The sequence below is a fragment of the Caenorhabditis remanei genome, chromosome I (genome assembly GCF_010183535.1).
Source record: "Caenorhabditis remanei strain PX506 chromosome I, whole genome shotgun sequence".
In the NCBI taxonomy this organism is placed as follows: Eukaryota; Metazoa; Nematoda; class Chromadorea; order Rhabditida; family Rhabditidae; genus Caenorhabditis; species Caenorhabditis remanei.
In genome coordinates, this window is record NC_071328.1 from 13295523 (window position 1) to 13318003 (window position 22481).

The following is a 22481-nucleotide window of genomic DNA, read 5'->3' on the forward strand; positions in this document are numbered from 1 at the left end:
AGTGTACGACGAGACGCAGACAGTTGGAGAGAGAAATGTCTTTGTTCTCTTTCCAAGTTTACAACATATAATCAGACCGTCGTTGTGAGAGCCTCCCTTTGTTTCTGCTATCAGCACAAAAAATGTTGAAATCGAACTGTTTGGAACATGTCTTAAAATAGATGTAGGAACAATCGTTATCAACTTTTATTTTCATGTATTAATTATGATATTTAACAAAACTTTTCACTTGAAACAATTAGAAATTGAAGTCAATTTAATTAAACCAATAGTGTGGAATCATCACATTCTCCACTCCCTTCTCCCATTGTTCCATTCCATTGCTCATTTCCCATGACACCTCATTATTGATTGAATTCAGATCCATGAATTGTGGATAATTCAGGGTTTGGGACCATGGAACCATATTCGAGGTGACTACGGGATACACTGGCTGTTTCATCTGATTCTCTTTATTTTCTGGACGAGACAAAGTAATCGATTCGATTGGTGGCAGTGGTTGGATCCATTGTGGGACTGGTCTAGCGGAAGGGTACTGTAGTTGTACTGTACGAGGTACTGTAGGAGGTACTGTAAGAAGTGTCACTGGTCTTGCTGCATGTGGTGGAGAATAAAGGGGCGGAGCTTCTGCTGGACGCTTGATTCCACGTTTCTTGTTGTTGTGTCCCCCATCTTGTCTGAATCCAGATGCATGTTGATTGAGCTCGACTTTCAGGGAAGCGATGGAATTGTTCTGGAAGCAATTTGTTAATTTTGAACTGAAAAGAGAATACCAACCTGATAAGTAGTGACAGCCATGAACTCAGTGATTCCCAATCGGAATTCCTCTTTCTCCGTATTGCCCTTCTTCTGAATACTGATAACTGGGAGATATCTATGCATACTCTGCAACAACACACTGTTTTCTTTCTTGGCCTCTGGATTATTCGTGATTTTGATGTAATCGAATGACAGAGGATCCTTCATCCAATCCCTTCCACATTTCCATTCATCCTTGTGTTGTTTCATATCAATTGACAACTTCTTGTCTCCTTCCGTCCATTTATCCCATCCTCTCGACAAGAATTTGTATCTGAATAATTTATCAATAATTTCACTTTCAGAAAATTACAACTCACTTCCAATCGTCCATTCTCTCGAAATGCAGAAATACACTGTACTCTGTCTCTTCATCCAATCCTTTGAGAATATACTTCAGTTGAGGGAACAATAGACGACCGCTTTTTCTCGTCACTACCATTTCAGTATGCGGATAAAACTTCTCCCATTGCTCCTGATTGCTCAGTGACACACTGATTCCGGATACTGTAGATGTGGCCGTGGTGGTCATCTGGAAAGAAATTGGAGTGATTTGGAGAGAGATGAAAGGTGGAAAGAAAAGAGAGCGGGGGATCAGGGACTAAAGAGCCCAGAAAAAGGAAAAAAAAGAACTAAAGTGATGCCTTCAGAGATCAAAATGGAGCGATACTAATGTTTGAAACTTATGAAATAGATCAAAGGAACAAAGGAGTAAGTCTAGAAACTCAAGTGATCTTGGAGATTTCGAATAAAAACACGCTCGCAATGGAAAATAGGAAGAGAAGACAACGTGGAATTATTGACTGACGGGGAATAAGTAAGGCTAGCATATATCTACAGTAGTAAAATGTGAAGATGTGCGTATATCGCGTATAGCGTAGGTTCCGTGACACACTGCTTCCGGGCTTCTGGGAAGAGCGCGCACCACATTCCGTCTCACAGGCCTTCGATAATGGTGCGCGTTCTTCCCAGAAGGCGATACGCAGAGGACGCAGATGCATACACTCTTGACGTAAGACCTCGACGATCTCCCACCTCATTCTGCTCTCCAGACTGCCTACTGTATGGCTGGTCCCTCCTTCTCTCTGATTCTTATTGAATACTAGTCCCCCATCTCTATTGATTGTTTGCCACCTAACCTCTTTTCCACTGTCATGTCAACTGCTCTCCCTGCTCTCCGTCTTCCAGAGAAGGCATCCAAACTTGTGATTCAATGAATGGAGTATATCGAAATGAAAGCTTTTCAAATCAGAATTAATCAGACTTTAGAATCTTTTTTCAGTGTTGGATTCTTTCAACAAATGGAAGAACATCGGAGGAACATGAAATGCTGGATTGGCCGCTATATAAGAAGTTGTCAAAAAAGGACCCGCCGGAAATCTCCGAAGAAGAGCGTATTCGAACTCGCACTTTTCACAAGATGCAGTTTTTGACGCTCTTGTCTGTCATCCATGGTATGGAGTTTTTATCCGGAGGAGGACAACACTGGCTCCGAACCAATTTTATATACCGGCTCGTGTGACAGCGATGCGTGACTTGATGACTCAACGAAACTTTGTTGAATATCAGAATCCAGGTCTCAGCATTCAAAAATGGGTAGACTATGTGCAGTATATATTCTCTTGTTCGGAAATTGACTACCTCTTATTTGCGAATAAAACATGTTAATTTGATTGGATTTTTGATAATTTGATTGGGATGACTAAATGGGAATGACTAAGAGTAAGGGTTCGCACGTATACAGCAAATGTGAAAATATGCATGTACCCTCAGTGGCGTTTTTTTCAGTTTATCGATTGAGGGAAGATCTTGATTACCGCTGTACTGGGATTTCTTCAGATCAGTTTGTATTGGCCAAATACTCTACAATTGCGTCTTTTCGTCTATTTATTGATGATGAAGCCCGTTATCTAGACAGATAATCTGGTGAATATGTTGATTAGTTATTTAGAAATAGTTCGTGATTACAGAGTTTTAACTGCAATTAATTATTATATTTCAGGAATGATAGAATTGAAATAGAGAAGAAATACGCAAACACAATTATTGAAAACTACACAAGTACACCAGAATAGGCTGGATATGCATGCAATTTGAAAACGATAAGAGATTATTATGGTGAATGTTTCGAATAATCTTCTCTCACGACACAATCTTTTTTTCTTTCTACCAACTCTTCAAAATTACTTGCGTTTTTAGACCCACTACTTTGTGTCGATATTCTTCAGATTTGATCTACGTGCGCATTTCTCGCCGCCGTTTTGTCGTCATCGCTTTCAAAATGGCGAGTCTCAATCATTCTCGATTTTTTTGTCCGTTTTTCATCTTTTCTTCAAAAACCTTTCTTCCATCTCTCCTCAAATCACTCTTATTTCTTTCCAGATGACCACCACATCTACAGTATCCGGAATCAGTGTGTCACTGAGCAATCAGGAGCAATGGGAGAAGTTTTATCCGCATACTGAAATGGTAGTGACGAGAAAAAGCGGTCGTCTATTGTTCCCTCATCTGAAGTATATTCTCAAAGGATTGGATGAAGAGACAGAGTACAGTGTATTCCTGCATTTCGAGAGAATCGATAATTGGAAGTGAGTTGCATTTTCTGAAAGTACGAGTGAAATTATCACGGTGCTCCAAACAGCGAATCCAGTTTAGACTATCGATTACTGACGCGTTTTGAATGCAGCCCGCGATGCATCCCGCGTCAATAATTACTGTGATCTTTATAACATTTTTTATCTAAAATTTACGTGGGAACGTTTTTTGACACATGAAGCACGTTTTGAGCTTTTTTGGCTCAAACGAAGCTTTTACCGAAAATCCAAAGCGACCATCTGATAGGAAATGCTGTTTGCTTCGTTTTAAGCTAGCATTTGTTAATTTTTGGTTGTCTGAAAATGACAGAAAAACGGTGTTTTTGGAGCAAAAGTCTAACTATTCCTGGCTTTTCAGTCCTGAGCAATCAAATTTCATCAAGGCGCACAATAAAAAGCAGGTCTCGGTCCGCAGATTCGCGATTTTTATATGAAAACACTGATTTTCGTTGAAATTATAAAAAGAGCTCGATGAAATCATAGTTTTTAATTGTGCTCAAATGATATATTATTGATTCATTATTCAGGTACAAATTCACATTCGCTGGATGGGATAAATGGACGGATGGTGACGAGAAGTTGCCAATTGATATGAAACAACACAAGGAAGAATGGAAATGTGGAAGGGATTGGATGAAAGATCCAGTGTCATTCGATTACATCAAAATCACGAATAATACAGAGGACAAGAAAGAGAACGAGATCTTGTTGCAGAGTATGCATAGATATCTCCCAGTTATCAGTATCCAGAAGAAGGGCGGTACGGAGAAAGAGGAATTCCGATTGGGAATCACTGAGTTCATGGCTGTCACTGTTTATCAGGTTGGTATTCTCTTTTCAGTTAAAAAATATTTCTTGGTTTCCAGAACAAAAACATGCCTTCCTTAAAAGTAGAACTCAACCCACGTGCTTCTGGATTCAGACAAACTGGCGGACATCACAAGCCAAAAATAGGCGACAAACGTCTATCAGATGCTCCGCCCCTTTCTCCTCCCCCAGCAAAACCAGTGACACCTTCTACAGTACCTCCTACAGTACCTCTTACAGTACCTCCTACAGTACCTCCTACAGTACCTCCTACAGTACCTCCTACAGTACCTCCTACAGTACAACTGATCCAACCAGCCATTCCATTGCCTCCTATTCCAGTCGCTCCATCTCTTCCAGATAGTGAAGAGAATCAGATGGAACAGCCATTGAAAATCGATATCCCACCGAATATGGTTGCATTTCAATACTTGGCAAACCTACAGTATCAACAAATGATGAATTCGATGCTAATCAACAATATGGTTACATGTTGGTTGAATAATAAACAGATTCCGAAGAGAGAAGAAATCGATAAGTGTGATGAGAAGACACCGTAACCAGGGTTCAACTATGAATGGAAGTTTGACTTCAATTTTTGATTATTTCAAGTGAAAAGTTATGTTAAATGTCTCTAATAATTATCAATAAAAATTGATTCTAAATATTCAGACATTCATGTTCAAGAATCAAATTTGAAAGTGTATAATAAGCAATTATAGTTACAAAGCTGTAATACTTTTTTTTTGGAAATAACTAGGCTTGCCTTGCTCAGCTCCATGTCGATTCTCAGACTACGGCTCCGGCACAGCCTCTCAACACATCGTTCTTCTTATCCTCAAGTACTGGAATTTCCGCTTGTAGTGGCATAGCTCGAGATTTATCTCCAATGTCTTCATGGCTAGATTTCGGCTGCTAAACAGTTTCTGGCTTAGACTCCAGCCGATCACAAACTATTACTAAATAACTACTCAACATATCCGCCAGATTATCTGTCTAGATAACGGGCGTTATCATCAATCAATAGACGAAAAGACGCAATTGTAGAGTATTTGGCCGATACAAACTGACCTGAAGAACTCCTTAACAACGCTAATCTAGATCTTCCCTCAATCGATAAACTGAAAAAAACGCCACTGAGGGTACATGCATATCTTCACATTTGCTGTATACGTGCGAACCCTTACTTTTAGTCATTCCCATTTAGTCATCCCAATTCAAATTATCAAAAATCCAATCAAATTAACATGTTTTATTCGCAAATAAGAGGTAGTCAATTTCCGAACAAGAGAATATATACTGCACATGGTCTATCCATTTTTGAATGCTAAGACCTGGATTCTGATATTCCACAAAGTTTCGCTGAGTCATCAAGTCATGCATCGCTGTCACACGAGCCGGTATATAAAATAGGTTTGGGGCCAGTCCTGATAAAAACTCCATATCATGGATGACAGACCAGAGCGTCAAAAACTGCATCTTGTGAAAAGTGGGAGTTCGAATGGTATCAGCTGATCAACACACATCTCGCCACGGATTATACGCTCTTCTTCGGAAATTTCCGGCGGGTTCTTCCTTGACAACTTCTTATATAGCGCCCAATCCTCATTCTTAAAGTAAATTCTCTATGATAAGCATCCAACTTCAGCTATGGTAAATCCCGGAGGACCCGACCCACCAGCATCCGCCAAATAACCTATCATGACGAAACGCCCAAAAGTATCTAATTACTACGAACTCATTCTTAAAGTAAATTCTCTATGATAATGCTTTTCACGTTCCTCCGATGTTCTTCCATCTGTTGAAAGAATCCAACACTGAAAAAAGATTCTAAAGTTTGATTAATTCTGATTTGAAAAACTTACATTTTGATATACTCCATGCATTGAATCACAAGTTCTGATGCCTTTTCTGGAAGATGGAGAACAGTGTGAGCAGTTGACATGACAGTGGAAAAGCGGTTGGGTGGCGAATAATCAATAGAGAAGGGGGACTAGTATTCAATTAGAATCAGAGAGAAGGACGGGCCAGCCATACAGTAGGCAGTCTGGAAGGCATAATGAGATGGGAGATCGTTTACGGCTTACCTCAAGGATGTACGCATCTGCGTCCTCTGCGTATTGGCTCCTGGGAAGAGCGCGCACCATCATCGAAGACTTGGGAGACGAAATGTGGTGCGCGCTCTTCCCAGACCCCACTGAACCTGCGCAAGATATACGCGCATCTTCACATTTTACTACTGTAGATATAAACCCTTACTTATGCCCCGTCAGTCAATAATTCCACGTTGTCTTCTCTTCCTATTTTCCATTGCGAGTGTGTTTTTATTCGAAATCTCCTAGATCACTTGAGTTTATAGACTCGCTTCCTTGTACTGATGTAATTTTGCTTTGATCTACATGATAACTTTCACAGCATTAGTGTAGGGGTCCTTTTCTGTATGATTTCTCCTGTTTCAATGAGATTTTAGCCTGTTTTCTTTTGGCTAGATAGAGTTTTTATCCTATTGACTAGTAGCACTGACTCCCGTTTATCTTTGCACCAAATTTTCGAATCCTTTCAATTTTTTGAGTAGCTCATTGCCAAAATTGCTAGATAATAAGGTCTGAGTTTTGAAACCACGATTCTAACATTCTGTCAGAAGTTCTTACGTATCCCAGTTATTCTATTCTTTTTCTTCCGCCGTCTTTCTTCAAAACCAAAAATTGCGCTTTACTAGACGGGTAGATTGAACAGTTCTTACTAAACACAATCTTCCCAGAGAAATCACTAACATTGCTGCTCTATGGAGTCAATAAAAGACGCAATTGTAGAGTCCTTGTTAATAACAAAGTTTCCCACGGAAATCAATAACAATGAGGTCCCAAGTAAACTATAAAGACACAGTAGACATATGCGCCTTCTCAGTCAGTCAGTCGACTCTCATGGTGTGACGGGAAACTGTCTTCTTTTTAAACAAATCAAACCTAATCAGGAGTTTTTACTTATCACCCTTTCTCTATTCCTTTTCACTTTCCATCTCTCCTCAAAGCACTTTCCTATTTCTTTCCAGATGACCACCACAGCCACATCTACAGTATCTGGAATAAGTGTGTCACTGAGCAATCAGGAGCAATGGGAGAAGTTTTATCCGCATACTGAAATGGTAGTGACGAGAAAAAGCGGTCGTCTATTGTTCCCTCATCTGAAGTATATTCTCAAAGGATTGGATGAAGAGACAGAGTACAGTGTATTTGTGCATTTCGAGAGAATCGATGATTGGAAGTGAGTTGCATTTTATGAAAGTGAAATTATTGATTAATTATTCAGATACAAATTCTTGTCGAGAGGATGGGATAAATGGACGGAAGGAGACAAGAAGTTGCCAATTGATATGAAACAACACAAGGATGAATGGAAATGTGGAAGGGATTGGATGAAGGATCCAGCGTCATTCGATTACATCAAAATCACGAATAATCCAAATCTCGGGGACGAAAACAGTGTGTTGTTGCAGAGTATGCATATATATCTCCCAGTTATCAGTATTCAGAAGAAGGGCGGTACGGAGAAAGAGGAATTCCGATTGGGAATCACTGAGTTCATGGCTGTCACTACTTATCAGGTTGGTATTCTCTTTTCAGTTCAAAATTAACAAATTGCTTCCAGAACAATGCCATCGCTTCCCTGAAAGTAGAGCTCAATCAACGTGCATCTGGATTCAGACAAACTGGGGGACACAACAACAAGAAACGTGGAATCAAGCGTCCAGCAGAAGCTCCGCCCCTTTCTTCTCCACCACTTGCAGCAAGACCAGTGACACTTCTTACAGTACCTCCTACAGTACCTCGTACAGTACCTCGTACAGTCCAACTACAGTACCCCTCCGTTAGACCAGTCCCACAATGGATCCAACCACTGCCACCAATCGAATCGATTACTTTGTCTCGTCCAGAAAATGAAGAGAATCAGATGAAACAGCCAGTGTATCCCCTAGTCCCCTCGAATATGGTTTCCCTGAATTATCCACAATTCATGGATCTGAATTCAATCAATAATGTGGTGTCATGGGAAATGAACAATGGAATGGAGCAAATGCCAGGTGATCTGAACTCGGTGAGCACTGGAATGAGACAATGGAAGAATGAAGTGGAGTATGTGATGATTCCACACTATTGGTTTAATTAATTTTACTTTAATTTCTAATTATTAAAAGTTTGTTAAATGTTATTAATAAAAATTGGTTCTTACACTTGGAAGCTCTATATTAAGGGATTCAGGCCGACAATTAAATCTTAAAATGCAATTAGCAATTAAAATTACAACTGTGTAATCACGAACTAATTGCAAATATCTATACTGAACACCAGTGCACAGAGGCTTCAAATATTTATATGTATTACAATTACAGTCTATGACAGAAAGCAATTAAAAATAAATTATGGTCCACAGATGATCTTGAGAATTGGCACAACCTGATAGAATTGATAAAGCATTTAAATAAGAAGAAGAAGGTGATTATTTTATTAGATATCAGTTGGTTGACTACTGTGACGTTTGAAGACGTCCGTTGTGAGAATCGGATCGGTTTTTGATAGGCATGGGAACAGGGTTCTGCAAGTATATTGAGAGATTGATTTAAGTAACAAAAATAGTATAAAATTAAATTTTCTAATTAATTTTTTCCATAAAATCAAAACAATTTTGGTCAGTGTAGGTGGTCAGTGTAGTTTGTCACTGTAATCTGTTGGTCAGTGCGTTCAAAAAACTGTTGGTAAATTCTGCTGAAGAATAAAAACCATTGAGGTTTTGTTACTTAATTTTGAAAATTTCAGCAGAAATTACCAAAATGTTTCGAACGGTTCCAAAAATTTGTTTAAAAAAAAGAAGACGTGGTCTAGAATCCGTCAACTCGGCCATCACACTGACCAACCGATTACAGTGACAAACTACACTGACCAAAAATTTTTAATTTTATGAAAAAATTTATTGAAAAATCACGATTTTTGTGAAAACAGAAATTTCCAAAATTTGTTTGAACGATTTTTCGACACGACAATCAATGTTTCTATTTATCAGGTCCTGGGATTCTGAATGTCGGAAATTTCGGAAATTCTTGTAGATCAAACATTTTTTGAGATTCTGATACCCGTTATCACCGGCTCCAGAACGTTTGAAAACCGAAACATTTGGAAACTATGCAATTTCAGAACCAAGGTTGCCAAACGTTCCGGTTTCGAAACGTTCCTTCCCCCAGTATTGCAAAATAGCGGGTGGGACAGAATTATAATTTTTTTGCAAAAATTAATATTCTGAAAATTTTCCATACTCTTTTTCAAGGATATTGCTTAAAAACCTTTGAAACCTACAAAAAATCCTTCTTAAAAAATTTTTTCAAAAAAAAAAATGTCTTGAATTTTTTTCAGAACCGTTGCAATGTTCTTACCTTTTCAAAATATTCCTGAACTCTCTCATTCTCATAAAACAGAGAGGTTGAAGCAGTGAATGGAATGAAATGAATAGATAACATGTGTATTTTGTGTAGATGTATCCACTGCGAGCGTGTACTGGCGTTCCTTTGCTTCGACTGGAAATTTTGGATCGTTTAAAAAAAACTTTTTGGGATTTTAAAAACTGAAAGAAGAAGAGTGGTAAGTGGGCTCTACTGAACAATCTCTACACGCAGTCTGTGTCTCTAGATGTCGCTTAGTCTCTCTTTAGCGATATTGGAGACGAGACGCAGACAGCGAGAGTGTCTCGTTGTCTGCGCCTCCTCTTCTCACTCTCAATATTCAAGCGCTTATATCTCCCGAGCGTTGACAGCTATCAAAAAGTTGTCAACTACAAAAATGATCAGCATAAAATTTTACACATTTAATAAGTCTCAAAATTTTAATAGCTCTACTAGAACTCACCTCGTAATATTAACCAGATGCATTCCTTGAATCACTGCATAAGTTGTCAAGTAGACCGAATAGACCAAAATGACACTTCCGATCATCAAAACATATTTCTTCCGACGGGCTATCGATTTTCCATGAGAGTGATCTTCCTTGAGCAGATCAGTCTCTGCTTGGTATTTCACATCGGCTCGGACTAGTTTTGTGATTATTCTGAAAATATCTCCCTAAGGAAAAATTTTACAAAAAAGTTGTATACTACAGAAATGTTCTACATAAAATTCTACACATTTTATTAGTTGACATCTTTTTGATAGCTCCGCCCACTTTTGAGATATGCGCCTGCAGGGGCGAGAGAGCGCTTCTCTGCGTCTCACCCCTCTCCCGCCGTATCGCTACCATCTTTAAAGGCGCATATCTCGAAAGTGGGCGGAGCTATCAAAAAACTTTCAACTGCAAAAATGTAGCTCATGACTTGCTTAATACGATCAATATAAATTTAAACAAAATCTCTTGGAGCTCGGCACTGTTACAAGCTTTTAAAGTTGGTGAATTTTTGGAAAATTTTGAAAAAGAAAATTTTCCGAAAAACAACTTACCTAAAAAGAATAAAGTAGCAACTTGCAGTTATTGCGAGACAAATCAAACAGAATGCGATGAGGATCATATGGAAGACGAAATAATGGAAAAGGGATGTTTCCTGGTGTTTGATGCAGAAGGACGCGTTGATTAGGCTTTCTGAAAAAAATTCGGTAACAAAAGCGGAGGAAAATGAGTCCTATTGATAACATGGTGTCTCCGTTTATCGTGCACTCATCACCAATAATGGAGCAAAAACACTCAAAGCTACACACGTTAAAAAAACAGGTAACACTAATTTCAGTTGAAACGACTGTAACTCTTCAGGGGGTTTTTCTACAAAAAAATTGTCAACTACAAAAATGATCTTCTTAAAATTCTCTACAATTTACTAGTTGAAACCTTTTTTCTAGCTATTTTAGTTCGCGAGATATAGCCTTTTGAAGTTGGAGGAAAGTGAGAGGAGACGCAGACCACTAGACACTCTCGTTGTCTGTGTCTCTAAATAGAGCGTTTTTTCTCTCATTCTCCACTAAATCGTTCCTTTTTCCAAAAATCGTACCATTCTCACAGTCCGTATCAATCATAACACTCCTCTGTCTCGTACTCGTCAACATATTGAGGACAGTCAACAAGACGGCGAGCAGCCAACTCAAAACAATCGCCCAAAGGACTCGACATCTGAAATTTAGTCACTTGTCTGAAGTTCAATTTCTCTGAAATTTCTCTCAATTCATACCTCGTCACAATGGAGGAATATCTCAACGGATGACAAATGAATATGAATTCATTCATTGTGATCAGAAGCACGTTCATTATCGTCGTCAAATTCGTGAATCTCAGCAGTACTCCACTATATTGATCTACACGAACCGTCCACATTGCACCGTCCGTCGCCATGTTGAATGTGAGGAGTTTTAAAGCGAAAAGGACGGAGCACACGCCTGGAAAATTGGATTTTCAGGGAAAACATTATAGTCATTATTATAACTTTAAAAAAACTTTTTTTTCAAAATTTTCCGAAAATTGACCAACTTTGGAAGCCTATAACAATGCTGAGATTTAGAAAATTTGTTCTGAAATTATACTGACTATATCAAGCAAGTCTTGAGCTACACTTTTGCAGTTGAAAGTTTTTTGATAGCTCCGCCCACTTTGCGGATATGCGCTTTCAAAGATGGGCGTCTGAAGGCAACATTCGAGGGAGAGGGAGTGGAGGCGCAGACAGCGAGAGTGTCTTGTTGTTTGCGCCTCTGCATCTCGTTTGCCTCACTTCAAACGTTTATATTTCCTGAGCGCAGATAGCTATCAAAAAGTTGTCAACTACAAAAATGATCAGCATAAAATTTTACACATTTTATAGGTTTTCAAATTTTGATAGCTATTCACGTTTTTGAGATACAAGCGGTCAAAGACAAGGAGACGCAGAGAAGCCAGACGCTCTCGCCGACTGGGCATTTCGAAACCGAGACATTTCGTTCATTGGAGTCTTTGTCCATATTTCTTTTGACCTGGATTCTTGTCTGTCTGTGTGTCCTCATGTACGGATGTCCACAGGGACGTTTTGAAACCATTACGTTTTGACACTAAACGTGAAAAAATCACTGATGCTTTTTTAAGTGACTTTTTTCAGATTCAGTTTCAAAATGTCCCGCACCACCCCCACCACCAATCACCAACCTTTAATCGTGTCAATTATGGTAAAATTGAGGATAATTATGTAGAAGACGTGAGACGACGTGGTGCGTCGACGGACAATGATGCATACGAAAATGACAATGTTGACGAGGATTGCGAGGATACCGAACGCTATGTAGGCCATGCCGAAACGACCGCCAACGGTCGCCCATTCCATGTCTGAAAATTTATTGTATTCTAACAACTGTAACTCTTCAGGGAACAACCCTACAAAAAAGCTATCAACTGCAAAAATGATCTCCTTAAAATTTTCTACATTTTATTGGTTGACAGTTTTTTGATAGCTCCGCCCACTTTTGAGATACGCGCTTCCAAAGATGTGCGGCAACATTTGACGGAGAGGGAGAGGGAAAGGAGATGCAGACTGCGAGACGCCCTCGTTTCTCTGCGTCTCTCCCTTCTTAAAACGCCTGAATCTCAAAATCGTGAATTGCTATCAAAAAGTTGTTAACTGCAAAAATGTAGAGCTCGTTTTGATCTACAAATTGAATGTAATTTTGAAACCTGCCTTCTTCCAACGGTGCTCCAATAACTGGTTTCTTTGCTCCGCCCATTTGACTCTTTATCCATTCCCTCATATCTGCCATTGACATTTCTGTAGTGGTTAACATCTTGGTGTCATTGAGAAGATGATCCGATAGACTGGAATTCATCTCTGAAAATCACAAAATTGGATTGGAAACTCGGAAAGAAAAAAGAAAAAAAGAGTAATCAAAGGAAAAAGGTCAACTTTGAAGAGCTATAACAATGCCCCTTTTGAAAAAAAATTATTCAAATTTATATGGATTTTATAGAAAACCTCTCCAGCTACATTTTTGTAGTTGACAACTTTTTGATAGCTCGGCCCACTTTTGAGATACACGTGGTCAAAGGTAGGTACCTAAGAGTGCGAGAGAGCATGCAAAACGAGGAGGGCGTCTCGCTTCTCTGCGTCTCTCTCCCTCTCGCGATTTATTGCTACCAACTTTAAAGACGCATATCTCAAAAGTGGGCGGAGCTGGAAAAAATCTTTTAACTGCAAAAATGTAGCTCGAGACTTGCTTAATACGATCGTATAAGTTTTACACAAATCGAATAAATCTCAACGTTGTTACAGGCTTCCAAAATTGGTCAATTTTTGAAAATTTGATAAAATACATTTTTTGTAACGCCTATATCTCAAAATCTAGAATAGCTATTAAAAAGTTTTTAACTACAAAAATATTTTCTTTTTAAATTTTCTACAATTTACTAGTTGAAACTTTATTTCTAGCTATTCTAGCTCGTGAGATATAGTCATTCAAAGTTGAAGGCTAGAGAGAAGAGACGCAGACTGCGAGACACCATCGTTTCTCTGCATCTCTCCCCAAGTTATCTTCTTTAAACGCCTTTATCTCAAATTTTAGAATAGCTATTAAAAAGTTGTCAACAACAAAAATGTAGAGCTGGTTTTGATGTACAAAATGAAAATAAATTTGAAAAACTTAAGAAACGTTAAAGTTAGAAAACTTTTAAGCGAAAACCCGTTAGGAAATTTGATTTTTCAAAGTAAAGTGTTAGGAGAAAACAAAGCGAAAAAGATGATAGCACCCTTCAATTAAGTCGAAGAAAAGGCGCCAAAAATGAGATGGGTAATTTAAAAGAGGGGAATGAAAACTCTAATGAAAAGAGAGAGAGAGATATTTAAAATGAGAGACGCAGAGAGAAAATGATTCATGAATGATGACGTGGCGGTGGCAAAAAGATATAGCATGGAGGGGGACTAATGGATTATGAATATTATCAGATGAAGAAGGGGGCGTGGCCTATGTTGATGAGATGAGGAAGTTGGAATAAGAAGAAGAAGATGAAGAGAGTGTTTATGAGGTGGAGGAGGGGCACTTGAGAAGAAAAAAACTTGAGATGTCTAGTATTTCCCAATGAAAAAAATGAACATTCAGAATAATAGAAGCAAAAATTTCTGTGTGAAAATGTGTCGAAAAATCCAGATGTCTGGATTTCAGTGATTCTGATTTTAAGATTTTGGGAACAACTTTTTCCATGGAAGTCTTCGATTAAATGCGAGTCGCGTTACTTCTCAGAGTCATAACTTCTTAGGAACCGTTTGTACAAAAAAGTTGTCAACTATAAAAATGATCTACGTAAAATTTTGCACATTTTTGTAGTTGACAACTTTTTGATAGCTCCGCCCACTTTTGAGATATAAACTATCAAAGATAGAAGGTTGGAAGTGACGGAATGGTTGCAAAACTTCCTTTGTCTTTTTTCTCACTAAAAATGTGTTCTCCGAAGAAAAAAAATTCCAAAACATGTCGAGAGATTTTCCCATTTGATAAAACACAAAATGCTCCATTAAAAAAAGAAAAAAACACAAAAAAATAATTTTGTTGCTCAAGAATCGAAACATTTTTTGAAACGCTTTTTGACTTTTCCAACTTTGCTTAGCCATAACTTTTTAGGATCAATTTCCAAAAAAAAGTTGTCAACTACAAAAACAATTTACATAAAATTTTACACATTTTTGTAGTTGACAGTTTTTTGATAGCTCCGCCCACTTTTGAGATACAACGCGGTCAAAGATAAGAAGGTGAGACGTAGAGAAGCCAAAAGCTCTTGCCTCTTCAAAGACGCGTATCTCAAAACCTTGAATTACTATCAAAAAGTTGTCAACTACAAAAATGTGCACAATTTTACGTAGATCAGTTCTGTAGTTGATTACTTTTTTGTACAAGCGGAACTCAAGGAGTTGTAGTCCGAAGAAGTGACGCGACTTTATTTTGAAGACCGTCAAGAAAAATAATTTTTTGAGCAAAAAGTATTTCTCAAGGTCCTAAGCTTTCTACATTTCCGAAATCCAGACATCTGGATTTTGCGACACACAGACAGAGATTTTGCCTCTATTATTTCAATTTTTTACATTTTCCTGGGAATTACTACAAGTGGCTCCTGGAGAGCTATAGTTACAGAAAATGAAAATACTCGGAAATGCGAAAATGGACCGTTTTCAGCGATTACTTGTTATTTTGTAACAAAAATTAGAGTAGATCTCTGTTGCCTATCAGACCGGAAACCAAAATTTTCGAGAGGCGGTTCAGGAAGTCCAAACTCAAATTTTGTCACATTTTCACTTCTATTTTTTACGAAAAAAGTTAATAACAACCTTTTTTTCGAAAACTGACGTAGATGTCCCTCCCACAGATGTTTGATGACAAAGAGTAGTCATCACATGTCTGTCTGTCTGTTCTAGAGTCTGTCCTAGAGTCTGTCCTAGAGTCTGTGTGTCCGGATGTCCCAATGCAGGTGTCTGTCTGTATATCCGCACATTCAGATTTCCAGATGTCCGTATGTCCTATTGTCCGTAATTCCGGATGTCCCCTTTTTTAAAGTCAAGGTTTTGTCTGTTCGAGTTTCCAAATGTCCGGATGTCCCATGTTCTAGAAATGTCTTTCAATTAAAATTAAAAAAAGTGGGCGGGGCCAAATTTACATCTACCTAAGTCCATAAATGTGTCTGTTTATCCGGATGTCTGTCTGTGTATCCGTTTGTCCGGATTTCCAGCAGAATGCTTTATTTACCATTTTATGTCAAACTCTCGGTAAGAACTCTATCTTTCACCAGTTCATCATTTTGTACAATTGTCTGTCTGTGTGTCTGTTTATCCAGATGTCCATAATCTTCATCCTAAATTCTGTCTTTCTGTCTGTCTGTCTGTCTGTCTGTCTGTCTGTCTTTCTGTCTGTCTGTCTGTCTGTCTGTCTGTCTGTCTGTCTGTCTGTCTGTCTGTCTGTCCCGATGTCCCTACAGTAACTTTTTCGGCAAATTCCAAGATGTAAAACCCTTAGAAACAGTATTTTTGGTTTTGATCTACCTGATTCTTCAAAAAAAACAAGTCCCCCCACCCCTATTATAAATTCACGACACTGCGCCGCATGGCTTTAAAGGCGCATCTAATTTGTTCAAAATGGTCCCGAAGCGAAAAACATTATTTGCATTTATTTTTAGACCTGCAAAGCTCGAAAATACGGTATTTGATCTATTTCAACTACGAGACCATTCCGCGAAATTTCTAATAAATTAGATGCGCCTTTAAAGCGATGCGGCGCAGTGTTGTGAATATATAATAACTACTCGAAAGTACACATCCCCCCTTCTTTTTGGTTTCTAATTTTAGTATTACCTCTGTTTCTTTTTTCCCCCCCACTTCTCTGTCTTCCTCATGTCAAGTCACATTTCCTAAATTTTTCTTCTTTTTTTTTCAAAAGATAAATGAAGTGGTACTCACCACGTCATCTGATTTTCAGTCTGCGCATCTCTATGTATAATTCGAAACGGAAATCACAATAAATCATGTGTCTTCTTCACCTATAGGAGAGGAAGGGACAGCTGTAATTTTTGAATGAAAGAAGGAAATCTAGCAAAAGAAATATGAAAAAAAGAAAAAAAAGAAGAAACCAGGAAGTCCAAAGTGCCAAAGAACCAGGAAAAAGGATGAGGAAAAGTTGCCGGAAACAAAAAAAGTCTATGGTGTCAGAAATCTCAAAAGTACGTAGATCAAAACATTTAGTCACTGATCTCATATGTTTAATCTGGAAATGTTAGTCCCAGATTAGTCATTTTATTGTTATTCTTGAGAGTGTGTAATCTCATTGTTGTTGTCTGAAAAATTATAATCTCTAAGATCGAAATTTAACCCTGTTCCCTGTTGGAAATACGCTCTAGGCAGATTTCAGACTCAAGTAAAAGTTACTCAACTTATACTAGTTATAACTTCTCAGGATCGATTTACGCAAAAAAGTTGTCAACTGCAAAAATAATCTACATAAAATTTTACACTTTTTCTTAGTTAACAACTTTTTGATAGCTCCTCCCACTTTTGAGATACATGCGGTCAAAGAAAGGAAGGCGAGACGGGAGACGCAGAGAAGACAGACGCTTTCGCTTCTCTGCGTCTCTCATTCGCCGACTGATAACCTATTTTTCTAAATGCGCGTATCTCAGAAGCTAAAATAGCTATCAAAAAGTTGCCAACTACAAAAATGTAGAACCGGTTTTGATCTACAAGAAAAATAAAAATTTGCTCATGTTGAACAAATTTGACACAGCCACATGATATCGAAGTGGGCACTAAAATTGAGAAATTAAAAACAAAACTTTTTAAAAAAAATAATAGCATTTTCTTAACAAGCCAATAATGACAACCATTCTCATTTTGGTTGAGAACTGAACAAAATTGTCATTTTTCGCTCAAAAATCTAATCTCAGCATTCGAAAAAAAATACTCCACCTTTAAAGCCGCGTATCTCAAAAATGGGCGGAGCTATCAAAGAGTTGTCAACTATGAAACTAGACTACTTAACTTTCTACCCATTTTGTTAGTTGACAACGTTTTGCTAGCTCCGCACACTTTTGAGATATGCGCCTTCAAAGGCAGAAGAGAGTGTGTAAGAGGGCGGCAGACAACGAGACAATCTACAGTGCTCCACATAATGATACGCCACCCTTGAAAATTTTGAAAATCTCAAAAATGAGAAATGATGAAATCTCGTCCATAACCGTAATGAAAACTCTTCATAAGTAACATTTATTAGTTTCATAACAAAAACAAACTTGATATAACAAATTGAGAAAAATCAAAGATTTCACAAAATGATACGCCACTTTTCATTTTTTGCATTATTTCTTGATTTTTCATTGAATTTTTCAGATTGAAACTGTGTTTTCTGCTAGTTTATTGGTTTTCACTCTGATGGGTCGGAGAAAATTGCCGGCCGATAATGAAAAATGCCAAATGGGCACTCAAACTGCACAAAACTCCTCATTCGGTCAAATTTCAAACGAAACAACCTGTTCGGGAGGTACACTCTGTCCATAGGTTGTGATTCCAGTAGATTATGGGGGCGAAGAGTATTTTGGAAGAACATCCACGCTTTCGGACCGACACAAACGCAGAACCATGCAGTTTGCTCCGAATTTAAGATCCACATGCTCCGAAAATGAATGCCGAAATTAACTTTCCCGTGTCTACAGACACTGTTTATCGGGTTTTATTGAAAAACTAAATTGGGAAACTTAGAGAAATGTGAAACGCATCGCCTACAATAGAGATTTATCGTGATAACCTCCTAAATTTGCCAAGAACCTATTAAAAAGATGCTCAAGTTGAGTTGGTGGTACTCGCTTTTGGAACTCGGGAAAATAGAACTGTTAGAAAATAGAACTGTGAGAAAATGGAACTGTCTAATATAGAACTGCTACAATTTGGAACTCGGTAAAATGGAACTCGATGAAATGGAACTGCTACAAAATGGAACTGAACAAAATGGAACTCTACCACTGGTTTTGAAAATGCTTATTGGGCTTATCAAATATAATTTTAATCAGTTTTTTGTTGATTATTAAATAGACAAAGACAATCTCTTCATGATGTAAGTGTTTTTAAACCTTAAAAGTCGACTTTTCCCCACAAAAATTGGTTCTAATTCTTCTAAAAAGTCATGAATGCAAACGCGCTCCATTCGAACAAGAGTTCCATTTTGTAGCAGTTCCATTTTACCCAGTTCCATTTCATCGAGTTCCATTTTACCGAGTTCCAAATTGTAGCAGTTCTATATTAGACAGTTCCATTTTCTCACAGTTCTATTTTGTAACAGTTCTATTTCCCCGAGTTCCAAAAGCGAGTACCACCGTTGAGTTAGGGTTACGGTAATTCCTCATTGACCTGTAAACCGGCTTATTATTTTTGTAATCATTTTGGTAATCACGGCATTTTATTGTGTTCTCATAATTAAATGTGTTCTTGTCGCCAAAGATAATATAAGAGCCGGTTTACAGGTCAATAAGGAGTTACCGTAACCATCACTCAACTTGAGTATCTTTTTCGTAGGTTCTTGGCAAATTTAGTAGGTTATCACTAAAAATCTCTATAATTATCCGGTGGTTACGGATTCAGCGGCCTTTTTGACGAACAGAACGAGATTTTATACTCGAAAACACCAATTTATTCTTATCCAAGAATAAACAGTAAAAGAACAAGAGAATAATCGTAAATCAGCACAGAAAACAAACAAAAACGGGGAGAAATTACCTTAAAAAGTAAGAACTAAAAACAACCGTTAATCTTGCGTGAGGAGATGGGTGGTACGCGACCTTGCCACGTGGCGGGATAGCGGAGCGTCGTTGCGAGTGTGTGCGTGTACCGTAAGAATGGGGTATTGGATTCGGCGAGAATGCCCACCGGCAACTCTATTGTAGGCGATGCGTTTCACATTTCTCTAAGTTTCCCAATTTAGTTTTTCAATAAAACCCGATAAACAGTGTCTGTAGACACGGGAAAGTTAATTTCGGCATTTATTTTAAGAGCATGTGGATCTTAAATTTGGAGCAAACTACATGGTTCTGCGTTTGTGTCGGTCCAAAAGCGTGGATGTCATTCCAAAATAATCTTCGCCCCATATTCTACTAAAATCACAACATATGGACAGAGTGTACCTCCCGAACAGGTTGTTTCTTTTGAAATTTGACTGGCTGATGATTTATGCGCAGTTTGAGTGTCCATCTGGCATTTTTCGTTATCGGTCAGCAATTTTCTGGGACCAATCAGTGTGAAAACCAATAAACTAGCAGAAAACACAGTTTCAATCTGAAGAATTCAAAGAAAAATCAAGAAATAATGCAAAAAATGAAAAGTGTTTTGTAGATTGGAAAACACGAAAAAATTGAAATCTTTGATTTTTCTCAATTTGTTGTATCAAGTTTGTTTTTGTTATGAAACTAATAAATGTTACTTATGAAGAGTTTTCATTACGGTTATGGACGAGATTTCATCATTTCTCATTTTTGAGATTTTCGAAATTTTCAAGGGTGGCGTATCATTATGTGGAGCACTGTAGTTTCTCTGCGCTCTCTCAGGGTGTTATCAACTCTGACTACTGTAACCTGAATAAGCAATAGTTTCAACAAAAAATCATTGGAGGCCTAGAAAACTCCAAATTTCGGAATCTAGGCCACCGAGATGCTGATCCTAAAATTTGGATCAAGGTACAGTAACCTGATCCTAAAATTTTGGACATTTTGTAGAGAAACATCCGGAAAGATCAAAAAACTTGGAAAAGTAAAAAAAAAGAAAAAAGGGAATGGGAAAGATGTCGGAATGAAGAATGAGGTTAACTCATGAAATGGATGGAATACATGTACTACGTGACACGCATCATAATATTTCTTTCTTCTTCTCATTTCGAAATGTTTCGTCAATTATTACAGAGTTAACTGACTAAATAGAGAGAATGGAGAAGAAGATGGAACAATAATTAATTGGAGAAGAAGAGAATTTCAAGAAGAAGAAAAGAGGGAGAGGCGTTTCGAAAAATGGAATGAATGACGGAAATTGAATTGAAGGAGGAGGGAAGAGATGAACTCAAATGATAAGTGTGACGGCTTTTATTTTAGTTTTTTTGTCTGATGGCGTGACGTTTATTTAAAAGGAATTGACAATAGTATAGTAGGCAGCCTTGTAGGTTAAAAAAATGGAACTTTCAGAAGGAAAAAAAAATCAAAAAATTAGAAAAATTGACCCTATTCGACCGTCTGTAACTTTGAAGTTTTCAGTCCAATCTGTACAAAATTATATTAATTATGTAGATCAAAACCAGGGCTACATTTTTGTAGTTGACAACTTTTTGAAAGCTCCGCCCACTTTTGAGATACGCACCATTAAAGATAGGTACCTCGAGAAGAGAGAGAGCAAGAGATCTCGCTTCTCTGCGTCTCTCCTCCTCCTCCTCTCCCTCTCTCGTCCCGTATAGCTACCATCTTCAAAGGCGTATATCTCAAAACCTAGAGTAGCTGTCACAAAGTTATCAACTACAAAAATGTAGCCCGGGTTTTGATCTAGAATAAAAACGTAAATTTAAAAAAATTGGGTAAAATCTAAGAAAGTTATATAAGGTCACATTTGGAAAAAATAAAAGTCAGTGTAACTTTTTATTAAAGCCTCAGTAGTGCGCGTTTGCCTAAAATCTTCGGTGCCTAGGTTTTTAGTTATGGGTTTTTGAAAATAGGCTGCCAGAGTCAATGATAAAAAATATTAAAAAAGTATTTCAATGTTTTATTAATACTGACTACTTGCCATCTGTAACTTAAATAATAAATAAAACTTTAAAAAATAAGAAAATTCACGTATTTTGTGTTTCTGTTGAATGTTGTTATTTTGATATTTGACACTTTTTTCGTTATTTAGGTTTCTCAGATTTCAGACGAATATTCTTGCAGGATACAGGTGCAAAAAGTTAATATGACGATAGAATTAAGTGAGATTGTGAGAGAGCGCAGAGAAGCTAGACTGTCTTGTTGTCTGCCGCCCTCTTTCTCACTCTCTTCTATATTGTCATCTTTAAAGGCGTATATCTCAAAAGTGGGCGGAGCTATAGAAACGTTGTCAACTAACAAAATATGTAAAATTTTAAGTAGATTATTTTTGTAATTGACAACTTTTTTGTGTAGATTGATCCAAAAAAGTTATAGCTTAGCAAAGGAGAATACCAGTCAAGAAGTGCTTTCAAAAAATGTTCCGATTTTTGAGCAACAAAATGCTTTGTTTGTGTTTTTTTCTTCTTTTAATGGAACATTTTGTGTCTTATCAAATGGAAAAATCTTGTGGAATAAATTCTCGACATGTTTTGGAACTTTTTTTCTTTGAAAAACATATTTTTAGTGACAAAATGACAAACGTCTTGTGTCCCGGAACCCAATTTAAAAAAGCTTAAAACGGAGACGTTCCGAAACCGAAACATTTGCAAACCAGACTTTCAATATCCTCAAAAACTATTTTTGTTCGGTTTCGAAACGTCCCGGTTTCCAGCTGTCCGGTTTTTAAAGCGTTTCCCGTCCCTGTCGGATTTGAGACCTTGAAAATGTTTGAAACGGTGGAATTCTGTCAGTTGTAAGTCAAAATTGATGAAACCTATACCATTGGATTCATCGTGACGAGAGCTTTCAGAAAAGTATAATCATGGCTAGATTTTCAAAAACTTAAAATTCGGGTCTGCGCCTTTAAAACCGGGTTACTGTAGTTTTCGTGGTGAGACCCAAATTTTTTGAAAGCGGGTCGTGTTTATACTTTTCTGAAAGCTCTCGTCACGATAAATCGAAT

The 22481-nt window shown here is 37.7% G+C and overlaps 5 protein-coding genes across 5 annotated transcripts; 2 read left to right on the forward strand and 3 right to left on the reverse strand.

Annotated features, from left to right (window-relative positions):
• Nucleotides 1-256: 256 nt before the first annotated feature.
• On the reverse strand, nucleotides 257-1330 carry GCK72_002955 (uncharacterized protein; the record flags this gene model as incomplete). Its single annotated transcript, XM_003095021.2, has 3 exons — nucleotides 257-733; nucleotides 778-1072; nucleotides 1119-1330. The coding sequence occupies 3 exons, from the start codon at nucleotides 1328-1330 to the stop codon at nucleotides 257-259; spliced, it is 984 nt and encodes a 327-aa protein (XP_003095069.2).
• A 1850-nt stretch (nucleotides 1331-3180) lies between these two features.
• Nucleotides 3181-4759, forward strand: GCK72_002956 (uncharacterized protein; the record flags this gene model as incomplete). The annotated part of the gene is made up of 3 exons (XM_003095020.2): nucleotides 3181-3386; nucleotides 3920-4214; nucleotides 4259-4759. The coding sequence occupies 3 exons, from the start codon at nucleotides 3181-3183 to the stop codon at nucleotides 4757-4759; spliced, it is 1002 nt and encodes a 333-aa protein (XP_003095068.2).
• Nucleotides 4760-7251: 2492 nt separating this feature from the next.
• GCK72_002957 (uncharacterized protein) lies at nucleotides 7252-8366 on the forward strand (the record flags this gene model as incomplete). Its single annotated transcript, XM_003095004.2, has 3 exons — nucleotides 7252-7463; nucleotides 7509-7803; nucleotides 7848-8366. The coding sequence occupies 3 exons, from the start codon at nucleotides 7252-7254 to the stop codon at nucleotides 8364-8366; spliced, it is 1026 nt and encodes a 341-aa protein (XP_003095052.2).
• A 338-nt stretch (nucleotides 8367-8704) lies between these two features.
• On the reverse strand, nucleotides 8705-12512 carry GCK72_002958 (uncharacterized protein; the record flags this gene model as incomplete). Its single annotated transcript, XM_003095030.2, has 7 exons — nucleotides 8705-8792; nucleotides 9625-9765; nucleotides 10094-10291; nucleotides 10678-10816; nucleotides 11220-11338; nucleotides 11397-11601; nucleotides 12338-12512. The coding sequence occupies 7 exons, from the start codon at nucleotides 12510-12512 to the stop codon at nucleotides 8705-8707; spliced, it is 1065 nt and encodes a 354-aa protein (XP_003095078.2).
• Nucleotides 12513-12756: 244 nt separating this feature from the next.
• On the reverse strand, nucleotides 12757-13008 carry GCK72_002959 (uncharacterized protein; the record flags this gene model as incomplete). Its single annotated transcript, XM_053723715.1, has 1 exon — nucleotides 12757-13008. One exon carries the CDS (start codon nucleotides 13006-13008, stop codon nucleotides 12757-12759), a length of 252 nt encoding a protein of 83 aa, XP_053592360.1.
• Nucleotides 13009-22481: the final 9473 nt, after the last annotated feature.